Source organism: Notolabrus celidotus, chromosome 24 (assembly GCF_009762535.1).
Source record: "Notolabrus celidotus isolate fNotCel1 chromosome 24, fNotCel1.pri, whole genome shotgun sequence".
In the NCBI taxonomy this organism is placed as follows: Eukaryota; Metazoa; Chordata; class Actinopteri; order Labriformes; family Labridae; genus Notolabrus; species Notolabrus celidotus.
The window spans coordinates 9,861,865-9,874,798 of record NC_048295.1 but is presented as its reverse complement, the minus strand read 5'-3'; the positions used below and the strand labels follow the sequence as shown (position 1 = coordinate 9,874,798).

The 12,934-nt window shown below is 39.8% G+C and overlaps 2 protein-coding genes and 1 long non-coding RNA gene across 3 annotated transcripts in view; 2 read left to right on the top strand and 1 right to left on the bottom strand.

Moving 5' to 3' along the window:
* The window catches only part of LOC117808318 (E3 ubiquitin-protein ligase Midline-1-like), a 46,564-nt gene that overhangs the window by 25,585 nt on the left and 8,045 nt on the right, over positions 1–12,934 (bottom strand). The window contains exon 2 of the mRNA XM_034677996.1: positions 3,468–4,255. Within this exon, the coding sequence (XP_034533887.1) occupies positions 3,468–4,187 (720 nt within the window). The 5' untranslated portion in view covers positions 4,188–4,255. The remainder of the gene's footprint in view (positions 1–3,467; positions 4,256–12,934) is intronic.
* Positions 3,375–8,754, top strand: LOC117808319. The gene is made up of 3 exons (XR_004630219.1): positions 3,375–3,677; positions 5,920–6,016; positions 8,256–8,754. It is a non-coding gene; the product is annotated as an uncharacterized LOC117808319 (long non-coding RNA).
* The window catches only part of LOC117808315, a 201,733-nt gene continuing 201,598 nt past the window's right edge, over positions 12,800–12,934 (top strand). The window contains exon 1 of the mRNA XM_034677988.1: positions 12,800–12,912. The gene's annotated coding sequence lies outside the window, so the exon portion shown is untranslated. The remainder of the gene's footprint in view (positions 12,913–12,934) is intronic.

The following is a 12,934-nucleotide window of genomic DNA, read 5'->3' as shown; positions in this document are numbered from 1 at the left end:
TATAACTGAATTAATATATAAAATATATACAACTAAATAAAAATATATATAAGTAAATAAAAAATGTATTCAACTAAATAAAAAAATACATATAACAAATTGCAAAATATACAACTAATCAAAAAAATATATACAACTTAATAAAAATAATGTACAACTAAATAAAAAAATATATATAACTAAATGAAATATATAAATACAAATAAGAATATATATACAATTAAATACAAAATATATACAACTAAATAATAAATATAAACAACCTAATAGAAAATATATACATCTAAATAAAACATATATACAACTAAATAAAAAAATACATACAACTGAATTAAAAATATATGCAACTAAATTAAAAATTATACACATTAAATTAAAAATATAAACAAATACAAAATATATACTTCTAAATAAAAAGATATATACAACTAAATAAAAAATATATACAACTTAATAAAAAAATATATACAACTTAATACAATATATGTACAACTAGTTAAAAAATGTATACACCTAAACACAAAATATATACAACTAAATAAAATATATAACTCAATACAAAATATATACAACTAAATACAAAATATATACAACTAAATAAAAAATATATACAACTAAATAAACCTAAGCTCCTAGATGTCTGTGCAAACCTGTTCAGCTACAGGTGGTGTGTGTTAACGAGGAGCGACTGTATACATGAAGTCCTCAAGCAATGAATTAAAATTTCATCATATGGAAGCTAACAAATGTTGAATCCCATACTGTGCTTCACATGTGTTCCCCTCTCATGCAGCCAGCTGACATGGATGCTCATACAGTATCTGATTAAATCAGTGCCTGAGCAGAAAGAAAGTGCTCCTGCTTTGTTTCCATGCGCTGCAGCTGATAATTAGCCTGTATGATAACTGCTGTGTGAGCTGTGTGCACTGACCTGAGCCACGCTACATTATCTGGCCAGATGAACGCAGGGAGAAACAGAAGCATGATAATTAGATGATGCACTGACCTGTAGTTTTCCTGCTAATTATTCCTCTCTGCTTAAATTTGCTGAAACACGCAGGATAAAGACGGTACAGATGCACTCGTCGTCTGCTGTGGTGATGAAGGGCAGCGAGCCCGTGATTGGAGGATGAATGGCTGGAAAAATGAAAGGGTGCCAGCCAGCAGAGGGCCCGGATAATGATAAGAGGGTCATCATGCAGATTAATGGATACCTCACTGCAATACCAACCAATGTGAGGTGTGGATTCTGGTTATTTTTGACTCTTTAGTATGTTTGATGTATCAAAAATCATCATTTTTCATATTCAACATCAACTTTCCATCAACCAGAGTCTCAGCAGCTTTTCTCTGCAGCCATCACAACCTTGGAACCAGTTATTGTGATTCCCTCTCCTCCATTATATCACTAAAGCCACGCCGCCTCTCTGAGGACGTCTAATAAATTCCTTCACACTCAAACGTGTGTTTCAAACCTCCCTTTAAAAAGGAAAAACTGTTCCTCATAGGAATCACACGGCAGCGTTTCATTTACAGACGCTTAGCGAGGCTGAGTAAACACTTTACAACACTTTTCCCAGCAAATGTGCGGCTGGAAGCGCTCCCTGGGTGAATGACACTTTGGAAACGTTGAATGAATGTTCCCACACGTTCTGTAATGTGTGGAATAATCAGCGAGTTTGAGAAATGTTTAGGTGCTATGACTTTATACATCCAAATAGTGAAATTTGATCCAATTAAAACAGATTCTGCCGCGACTGTGAGGCATTTAATGGGCGACTAGGAATATAAGGGTACACATGACCAGCCAGCCAATTAACATCGCCCATCTGGTTTTATTTTATATTAATTTTAACATTCTCTGCTGTACTTTTTAAAATAAATGTGAAGGAGTTCCTAAGAATATAAAGAAAGACTATATACTTGCATGTTATTCATAAATCTAAGCTTGTTAAAAAGGACGTTAAAGCCACTTGAATTAAAAACATAAATAATTAAATATAAAGACCTTTTTTTAAATTATATTAGCCTTGGAACAAAACATCAATTACATTTAGTTACATTATGTTGACTTGCAGACTCAATTTTTAGATTAATCCCTTAAAAATGTTTAAAAAAATAGAGTGAAAATGTTAAATTCAAGAGTTTAAAGCTTCTTTGAGGAACTTCTTGTGTGTTGATTGTGGCGCCCTCATGTGGACAAAGCACTGACCCTGCACTCTTGGCTTTAATGTCTTGTTCATGTCCTGTTCATGAACTTATTTCTTTTAATTGTCAAATAGCAGTCTAACTGAGAATCTTTGATGTTGAATATGTTCAAAAATAGAGTTAAAATGTTAAATTCTAATGCATTTAAGAAGAATTTGAAGCTCCTGTGAGGAATTTCCCGTGTGTTGATTGTGGCGCCCTCATGTGGACAAAGCACTGACCCTGCACTCTATTAGTTCATGAACAGGACACACAAGCAAAATGTTAAATTGCAGTCTTATCAAGACTCTTTGATGTTGAAATTGTTAAAAAATAAAGTTTAAATGTTAAATTCTAATGCATTTAAGAAGAATTCAAAGCTCCTGTGAGGAACTTCTTGTTTGTTGATTGTGGCGCCCTCATGTGGACAAATTATTGACCTTGAGTTCTTGGGTTAAATGACATGTTCATGAGCTAATTTCTTTTAAAGGTCAAATTGCAGTCTTATTGAGTATCTTTGATGTTGTGAATGTTAAAAAATAGAGTTTAAATGTTAAATTCTAATGCATTTAAGAAGAACTCAAAGCTCCTGTGAGGAACTTCCTGTGTGTTGATTGTGGCGCCCTCATGTGGACAAATTATTGACCTTGAACTCTTGGGTTTAATGTCATGAACTCATTTCTTTTAAAGGTCAAATTGCAGTCTCATTGAGTATCTTTGATGTTGAAAATGTTAAAAAGGCAGTTTTTGAAGGCGGCCTTCTGGGTCACATATGTACCCAAACTTTACAGACGTACATTATGAGACCACTGGAGCATCCTGGGGACACGTTTCCTACAGTAACACACACATTTACACACACACACACACACTCTGCTTCTATGGACATTACCAGCACGCTCTAATAGCCATGCTCAATTAAGCACACCTACGCCCAGCAGGCAATCGGCGCTTGTTAACCTGCAGACTCCATACGTCGTCACTAATGACACTCTGCACATCGAACGTTGTGTGCATGCCTCTGAATCCCCTCCCAGCACACTGGCATGAAGCAGCGATTATGCTAATTACTTAATTATTCAGGGGAGATAATAATTCAGCAGGAGATGATAAGATCTGAGCTGATAATTGAGCGAGATACCTGGGTAAGGGTAACGAGGGATTTCATACTGCAGAGGAGCGTCAAATTAAAGTTTAACATTCATTATGTGTGTTTGAGAAATAAGGGAAGGACTCTGTCACCTTGCTGTGTGAATCTTTGGAATAACTTGTTTCCTTACCCTGAGTTTCTCGTAGCGGTCGCTCAGTGCTGCCACCTGGTGGTCCCTGTGCCGTCCGACCAGTTTGCACAGCGAGCAGATGAGCTGGTCGTCGCTGACACAGTACATGTTCACCTTCTCCTCCTCGTGCTCCAGACACTGGAGCCCCCTGAGGTGGGAGTCCTGCAAGGGCTCGATGAGCCTGTGTCCGGTGAACGGCTTCTTGTTTGGGTGAGTGGCCCGCAGGCACTCCTCGCAGTACGACACCTCACATGTCACACATGTTTTCACAGCGTCCTGAGGCGGGTCCTGCTCACAGAACTGGCACTGGACCGGCTCTGGGGGCGTTCCTGGACTGGACATGGCGGCGCTGACTGGAACCAGCGCCAATCTGTTGCTTCCTTCCTCCCCGGGAGAGTTGGGCCCACTGTGGGGCGCAGGTAGCGGTAGAGGAAGCCCAGCTGAAGACGAGGCCCTCTGGACTCGATCGATAATGTTCTGCAGGGTCACGTTTCTCTTTAGTCCTTCTAGTCCACGTTCAGGACTCAAGGAAATGACATATCTACAGGTGGGGCACTGGAAGGCTCCGATACTCTGAACGGACTCGTTGGTGGCGCAGTGTGAGATGAGGATGCGGTGGGCGCAGCCGAAGCACAGGCTGTGGGCGCAGGGGAGCAGCAGCGGGTCTTCAAAGAGCTCCAGGCAGATTGGGCAGGTCAGCTCTGACTCCAGAGTTTCCATTCTGCTCAGAGGAGGCCAGGCGGGACCAGGCGCAGCGTCAGCGAAATCCAGAAGAGCCGCTCAGCTGTCTGCAGGCCGGAGACAGAGAGAGATAGAGATGGAGGGAGGCAGACAGAGGGGAGGAGGGGAGAGGAGGGGAGGAAGAAGAAGGATTTGTGATTAAATGGTGTGAAAGAGCTTATTCCTCTCTGTGAGATCTCAGTGGAGCAGACCAGTGAGTGGACTTCCAAAATACAGCACTTAACAGTCTGACATTCACTTCAGCTACCTGAGACTGGCACCACACTGTGATGCTGCAGATATTACTTCTGCACTTATGTTTGAGTTGCATGTGTGGAGGTGGTTGCAGCTGTTAAGTTTGTGCATGCAAACCTGCAAAGGATACTTTGTAAAGTAATAATTTCAATAAAATAAAATCAATAAAATCTGATAAATACTGTGAAAAAAACTAAATAAAATATATTAAATAAAAACAGAGAAATACTAAAATAAAATTAATAAAATAAGAACATATAAATACTAGACAAAAATATAATAATTCAAATAAAATTACTAAATAAAATCTGAAAAATACTAGAAAAAAATCAATTTAAATCAATTTAAAAAATCAGATAAATACTAGAGAAAAAATTAATTATTTCAATAAAATGAATGAAATAAAATCAGGTAAATACTAGAGAAAAATAAAATAAAATATATTTTAAAAATCAGATAAATACTAGAAAAAAAAGAAATAATTTCAATTAAATAATGAAATGAAGTCAGATAAATACTAGAGAAAAATTAAATTATTTCAATCAAATCAATGAAATAAAATAAGATACATACTAGACAAAAATAAAATAAAATCAATTAAATAAAATCAGATAAATACTAGACAAAAATCAAATAATTTCAATAAAGGCAATAAAATAGAATCTATTGAATACCATAAAAAATAAAGCAAATAAAATAATTTAAAATAAAATAGAAATTTAAAATAAAACAATAAACACACAGCTAAATACCAGCTACACTGACCAGCTTGTGCATTTCTCAGCAGATATTTCACCCTAAAAAACTAGATACATTATTCATCATGATCTATGACAAGATTTCCCACAGTGGTGAGGATACAAGATGTTAAATGTGAGCGTTGTGACGGTCCGATGTCATCATTAACTTTTCATGCACTAAGAACATCACTGAGCTGAAAGCAATCGTCATAAATCGATGTTCTCAGCTTCAAACTTTCTGAGCTCTGTGCTGCCTGAAAGTTCTGTTTCTCTTTGTGCCTTCTTTATTTATGAGCTTTGCCCGAGGGCTGCGGAATAAAAACAACAAGAAGTCAGGAGAGTTTGTTGGTAGCACCAAACTTTCAACAGAAGAAAGATGAGATGAAGACTGAACAAACAGGAAGAAGGGACTGTTGGAAGAAAACAGGGAGGATTAAAACTGCAGTGTAGAGATGGTGTAAAAGAAAGAATTAAAATGTGTCTTTAAAGGGAAACTTAATGCTTATAATGTTAACATTAATCTATGTGGAAATGGAAGCTGCAGCTATTCATTCTAGTCATGAAGCATGTGTTTTTGAGGCCAGGTAAGAGTCCACGGTGCTGTTTCTGCAGCAGATGTCACTGTTCACTGAGCTTAAGCCATATGTGCATCCAGCTGCACTGTACCACACACATAATCTCCCTCCCACTCGTTCTGATCGCCATCTTTAACCATCACTCTCTTTCATTCTTTGCAGAAAAACAAAGACTGCTGCCCAGATGAGCTGCAGGATCAGAAAACGGACGTCCGTGCACGAATAAAACGTAAAGATTCATCATGAAGACTCAACAAATGTGAGGTCAGGAAATACATTTTAGAATGGAAGGATGAGAGAGGGCAGACATGGAGAAGGAAGGATGGAAGTGATTCAGCAATCACACGCTTCAAATGAAGTGGAATGGGCGAGTGTTTGGAGCGACTGTAAACACAATCCTCAGAGACACACAAACACACACATACACGTTTACACTCCTGTCTGCACACACTGATGCACGCTTCCATAAGAGCCCCCCTCAGGTGTTTATGTTTCAGGAGATGCTGAGCACTGATTCCTGCTGACAGAATCGATGATGAATCAGGATGTTACCAATCTGGGGCTAAATATAACCACGCCTGTTGGGCTGGTATGGCATGATGTCAACCTATTATTTGTGTCCTGCTGGAATATGTTTTTTCCAGCGTTTTAAAGCTCCTGTGAGGATCTGATTTGACACCTACCCCCTCGCGGCGAATCAGGCCTTATAACTCACAATAGAGAAATTCTCAATCTTGTTGCTGATGCTCTTGTTTCCTTTGTAGGTCATACAAAGATGCCACTTTTAAGCTGTAGTGCTGTAAAATGATCAGTTATTGGTTCATTTCTGAGGGGTATTTACTTTTCAGACGCCTGGTAGAATGTAACTTCTTAGTTTCTAATATGCCCTAAAGTAGTGCCTGTTCCTCTATTTCTGGTTAATGTCAGTTCAGTATCCATGGACGATGAAGAGGGGGGCCTGTGATGAAGATAGATGTGTTTTAATTTTTTTTTTCAACCAGATCTGTCTTAGCAGCTTCACTGTTTTCTCCACAAGGGGGCGCCAAAGTTAGAAAGGACCCCATAGTACCTTTAAAACTAAGTTGAGGCATCTTTGATAGAAAAGAGAAATCAAACAGCTTTAAAGTGAGGGATGACATTCTAAAAAAAGACAAATAGAAATCATTATGATGTTTTATTTTTATTAATATAACCCTGTGTTAAAAAGGAAGTAAGAAAGACGGCTTAGGGGCGATGTTTAGTGCAGGCCGGCAACAGGAAGCAGGAAGACACTGCGGTTGCTTCTCTACGGTGTGCCACAAGGGACAAACTAGCATCAATTAAAAGAAGAAATGCCTTAATCTCCGACTGTAATCTCATCCTGATTAAGACAGCTTTAAAGTCTGGAGCAACGAACGGGATTCCAGTTTGTTTTGCTGCCCCCTAGTGGCCAAAGAAACCCCAGAAATGTAGCTTTAAGTTTGCAGCATGATGGCAAAAAGCTGGCTGAGATTTCTCCTTTGGAACTGGTATTTTCACATGTACAGGGAGAAAAATCTGCAGAGATTGAGTTCACTACTTTCTCCACAAGGGGGCGCCAAAGTCAGAAAGTCCCACAAAGTAGCTTTAAAACTATTTTGAGTCATATCTGAGACAGAAGAGGAATCAAACTGCTTCAAAGTGAGGGATGACATTTTTAAAAAGACAGTTTGTGTTTCAGAGATGATAAAGAACCGCCTGCTCCTTCTATAGAGGAATAAAAGAGTCTGTGCAGGGGTCTAAACATCGTGCAGGAGGAGGAGAGGTGAATAAATCACGCTGATTTCACATTGCAAAGTCCAAGTAAATGTATGCACTGTGCTGTTTATGTTATCTGGCTGGAAGCTGTGCAGAGACAGACAGTATTTTACATAAGCACATATAAAAAGTTTGTGCCAAGGCCAGGAAAAGTTCGACACTGATGGAGCGCTGACAGGCTGCTGCTTGACGGGAGGGAAACCTGGAGGCGCTCGCGGATAAAACGAATAAATCCACCTTATTCTGACAAAGACAAACACGCACGTTAAACCTGACTGAGAGCTCACACACACACCAACAGAACCCCACAAATCCAAAGTGGCAGGTGAGACAGGGTGAAGTGCCTCTCAGTGCACCATAGGTGACACTGTTGAACCGCGCAGAGAGGTGACGGAGGAATTAGGGAGGAAGAAGAGGGAGGAGGGAGGAGGGAGGAGGGGGGAGGAAGATTTCATCCTGGAGGAGGATTTTTGGTCAAATGGAGTTGAAGTTGTTGATTTTTTTCCCACCATCATGCTGTGATTCATGCTGCTGCAGTGGGAGGAAACATGCTGTCCTCTGTGCTGGTGCCAGGAATTAGACAGTACCGGAAGCGGTCATTGGGGGGCAGTGTGAAGCTGGATAAGCAGAGGAGAATCCTCCACTGTACTCTTCCTTCCCCTGCAAATGTGTGCCATCCATTCTCTACATTAAAGAGTCTTTTTTTCTGCTTTAATCCTCAGGCACTGTGGCGTCTTCTGGTGGCCTGCTGGACTGTGAGGACCCAGTGATCACTGGAGACAAAGACCCTCTGCTGGAGTCTGCATAACGTCATGAGGAGCACCAGGCTGAGGTGAAGTGCAGATTCTCTAAAGAAACTGTTGTGTGATTTTTCTACCTCTGACCTATCCTGTCCACAGCTTCCTACCACCGTGGAGCAGAGGCGCCGGGACAACCACCAGGGTGGTCATCAGGGATTACAGGAGGAGGGGGGGGCACTCAGAGGTTGAGACTGTGGAAAGTTTCGAATATGCAATACCTCTGAGGTCGTCATAAAGCAGAATACAGACTGTACGGCCTCAGGCGCTGTAAGAAATTCAACCTGAGGCCCCGAATCCTTCCTCTAAGGGGACACCACAGAGAGCCTCCTGGACCATGAGGCGCATATTTTCTGATGTGCTGTCTTTGTAAGTTTGAATTTACCCACATTCAGAATAAGAATAAAACTTCTTGAAGCTCAAATCTTGAATTCTACTTTCATATTTTGATATTTTCATGTCATCACAAACCTTAAATGTTGGAATACAATAATGAGACTACTCACTCACTGATAGTAGAGGCTGCTATAGTAAGGGATCATCAGCTAATCTCATACACCATTGAACAGTGTCACACTTCAGTATGTGACTGCAGGAGCTGGGATCAAACCATCAACCTTCTGATTGAGAGATATGCAACTTTACCCACTGAGCCACAGCCACCATCATACTTCCATTGGTTGCAAACTCAAACAGTAAAGTTCAATGACTGGTGTCTAAAACTATGAAATTATGCCTGATGAGTGTAGCCAGTACATACTGTCCAAACAGGAAGCACCAGGCAAGCCTAGCAGCCACCAGTCCATTTGCCAAACATGGTCCACATGGGGCTTGAACTAGCATCCTTCTGGTTCCCAAGCCATGTCCCTATGGACTCAGCTACTGACACCTGGCAGGTATCTACCCCACAAACAAAGCCATCTGTGGGATCCTGTCTTTGCTCTCTAACAGGTGCATTATGGGAAGGAAACTTATAAATAGTGACTCAGCAAGGATCCCAATCCCCCAGGTATTCAAATGGAGGAGTGTTTGAGATGTTAGCCATCAAAGCCTTATGGTGAATTGTTAGCATTAGCATCACTTCCCAGGTAAAGAGCACCACTTGCTAACTATTGGAACATGCTTTGTGAGTGTAGCCGGTTACATACTGTCCAAACAGGAAGAGATAGTTGGATAGCTCTTAAGACAGCATGGTGGCTATTAGCTCCAATGCACAGATGCTACAAGCTAAAAGGTAAAAGTACTTTCTTAATTCCGATGTGGGTAATTAAAGTTCCTCACTCTGGGGCCTTGCTCTGGAGCACCAGGCAAACCTACAGACACCAGTCCAATTGCTAAATGTGGTCCACACTGGGACTTGAGCTGACAACTTTCAGATTCCTAAGCCAGGTCTCTATGGACTGAGTTACTGCTACCCCAATAACTCCAGCTGACAACTTGGTGAAGCTCCTTAATGCCTTTATTATGAAGAGATAGTGGTTGCAATTATTTGTTAATATGAGGCACCAATGGGGTAGCGGTCTAAGCAGAGTGCACCTCAACAGAGGACCCTGTTGCAGAGGTCACAGGTTCAATTCCAGCCTCAGACATTTACATTTCCTTTCCCTTAAAGTTGAAAATGTCCAAAAATTTAACTTTTTAGCCATTTTAGGGATGTGTGCCTGGAACCTCTGTGACCTTTCCCATGTAGTAAAATAACACTAGATACAAAGGCAGACTTGAGGATGCATTGAAGGACCCATAAAGTGATAATCATGCTAACAAATCTGCCCTGAGACCAACTAATGAAGCACTTTTAAGATGAAACCTCTTCCAGCTCTTGATGTCTCGTCCTGTTTACATTTGGGCAGACTTCCCCATTAGTCTGTGCTCTGCTTCTCCTAAATCATTCATTAACTCTGAGGAGATTGCGGCTCCCTCTCCCTCTCTCTCTCTCTTCCACTCGTAGTTTAAGCTGTTAAAACTTTCATGGCGGCTCTTTCTTTTCCCATTTTCTAAAAAGTGATTCGACATGAGCATGACGCGGGCCTGAACAGAGGCGAGGGAGCAGAGCGCGCGGCTCCATAATACATGAAGCCGCTCGTAACGCTGATTTATTTTAGTAATTGTTCAAAATGAGGGTTTCTTCTTCTAATGTTTTGCTATTAAAACCTCTATAATATCTTCTTTATTCCCACCTTCAGGGGGATTTTTTATTGCTCTCCTTTTTTTTAATAAGCCCTCATTCAAAATGAATATTCAACCGAACCATCGCCTGACAAATTGAGCCTGAAAAAGTTTGACTTCCTCACTGGCAGCAGGGAGCAGCACTGGTGCCAGATCTCTCCTGGTAAATGATGTGACACGAAAGCACTCAAAAAAACATTATAATAAGCAGCCAAAAGCTATTTAACCCCCCCCCCCTTTAAAAACACATCTGAGTGGGCGGAGGGCTCCATTGGGTGAGTTGACATGAGCGGCTGTGGCAGTCCACGGAGCAGAACCGAGAAGTAGGTCATCCCCGTTGACCTGGCTCGTACAATCAGCATACACTCTGTCTGCGTTTGTGTGTGTGACGGTATGATTGTGCTGTTCCAATTCTTTCTCAACTCACAGGAGGCGGAAAATAGCAACCCACACACTTACACACACACAGGGAGACATGTTGGAAGTAAGTGAAAGAGGGCAAAGCATCTGAGGCAGAGTGTAAACATGATATCTGTCTGATGGCCCATTTTCAGGCCTAATAACCCAGTCTGGTGAGAATGATGTATGTGTATTCACGGTGGACCTACAAAGTTAACTTGGCCATGCCTTAATGAACAAAATCCAGACCATCTTACATTGAAAAGCTATTTTTTATCACGGCTAATTCCAAATATGTCACCTTAAATGCGAACTTTAAATGCTGTGTTCCATATACAGTATATAAACTGTCATTTCTCTGCTTCTCTTTCCATCAGCAACAGAAACAACACCTAAAAGAGACATTACAAGTCAAATTCAGCCATATTTAAAGGTAAAAGAGACATTACAAGTCACATTCAGCCATATTTGAGGTTAAAACACTTAAAAGAAACATTAGGATTCACATTCTGCCATATTTAAAGGTAAAAGAGACATTACAAGTCACATTCAGCCATATTTAAAGTGAAACGACTCTTAAAAGAGACATTATGAGTCCCATTCGGTCATATTTAATTCTAAAAGACACTTAAAAGAGACATTACGAGTCACATTGGGCCATATTTGAGGTTAAAAACACTTAAAAGAGACATTACAAGTCACATTCGGCCATATTTAAAGTGAAACGACTCTTAAAAGAGACATTATAAGTCCCATTCGGTCATATTTAATTTTAAAAGACACTTAAAAGAGACATTACGAGTCACATTGGGCCATATTTAAAGTTAAAAAACACTTAAAAGAGACATTACAAGTCACATTCAGCTATATTTGAGGTTAAAACACTTAAAAGAGACATTAGGAGTCACATTTGGCCATATTTATAGGTAAAAGAGACATTACAAGTCACATTGGGCCATATTTAAAGTTAAAAGACACTTAAAAGAGACATTACAAGAAATGTTTGGCCATATTTAAAGTTAAAAACACTTTAAAGAGACGTTACAAGTCACATTCGGTCATATTTAAAGTGAAACGACTCTTAAAAGAGACATTATGAGTTCCATTTGGTCATATTTAATTCTAAAAGACACTTTAAAGAGACATTACAACTCACATTCGGCCATATTTAAAGTGAAACGACTCTTAAAAGAGACATTATGAGTCCCATTCGCTCATATTTAATTTTAAAAGACACTTAAAAGAGACATTACGAGTCCCATTCGCTCATATTTAATTTTAAAAGACACTTAAAAGAGACATTACGAGTCCCATTCGCTCATATTTAATTTTAAAAGACACCTAAAAGAGACATTACGAGTCACATTTGGCCATATTTGATGTTTAAAACACTCAAAAGAGATATTATGAGTCCCATTCGCTCATATTTAATTTTAAAAGACACTTAAAAGAGACATTACGAGTCACATTCGGTCATATTTAAATTTAAAAACACTTAAAAGAGACATTACAAGTCACATTGGGCAATATTTAAACTTAAACTTCAATGTTAGCTTCCATTTTTGTCAGTTTCTTCACTATAATGGGTAAAATGTACTATTTTTAGCTAACTTGAAAAAAAAACAACATTCTTTTGACATCTCACAACCCCCCCATTTGTGTCTCGAGACCCCCCAGGGGGTCCCGACCCTCACTTTGGGATTCCCTGCTCTAGAAGTGAAGAAATGTGTGTTTTTATGCAGCTCAAACTGGGCGTCATGACTTTTTGAACATTACATACTGTTGCTTTAAAACAATCATGCTTTATCACCCTTTAAAATAAGCTACTTAATGAATGCAACCTCTAGCATGTATTAATGCATTACTGTTTATGTGGATTAATCCAACAGGTGAGATGTGGGCGGAGTTACACGCGAAAGTGGGCGGGGTCTAGCTTCTGGTGTCACCTGGTTCGAACGAAGCACACAACGGCGACGGAGGGAGCTTTGGAGCGGACGAAACAACAATAAACACCTCTGTAAGTTACATTAAAACTCATA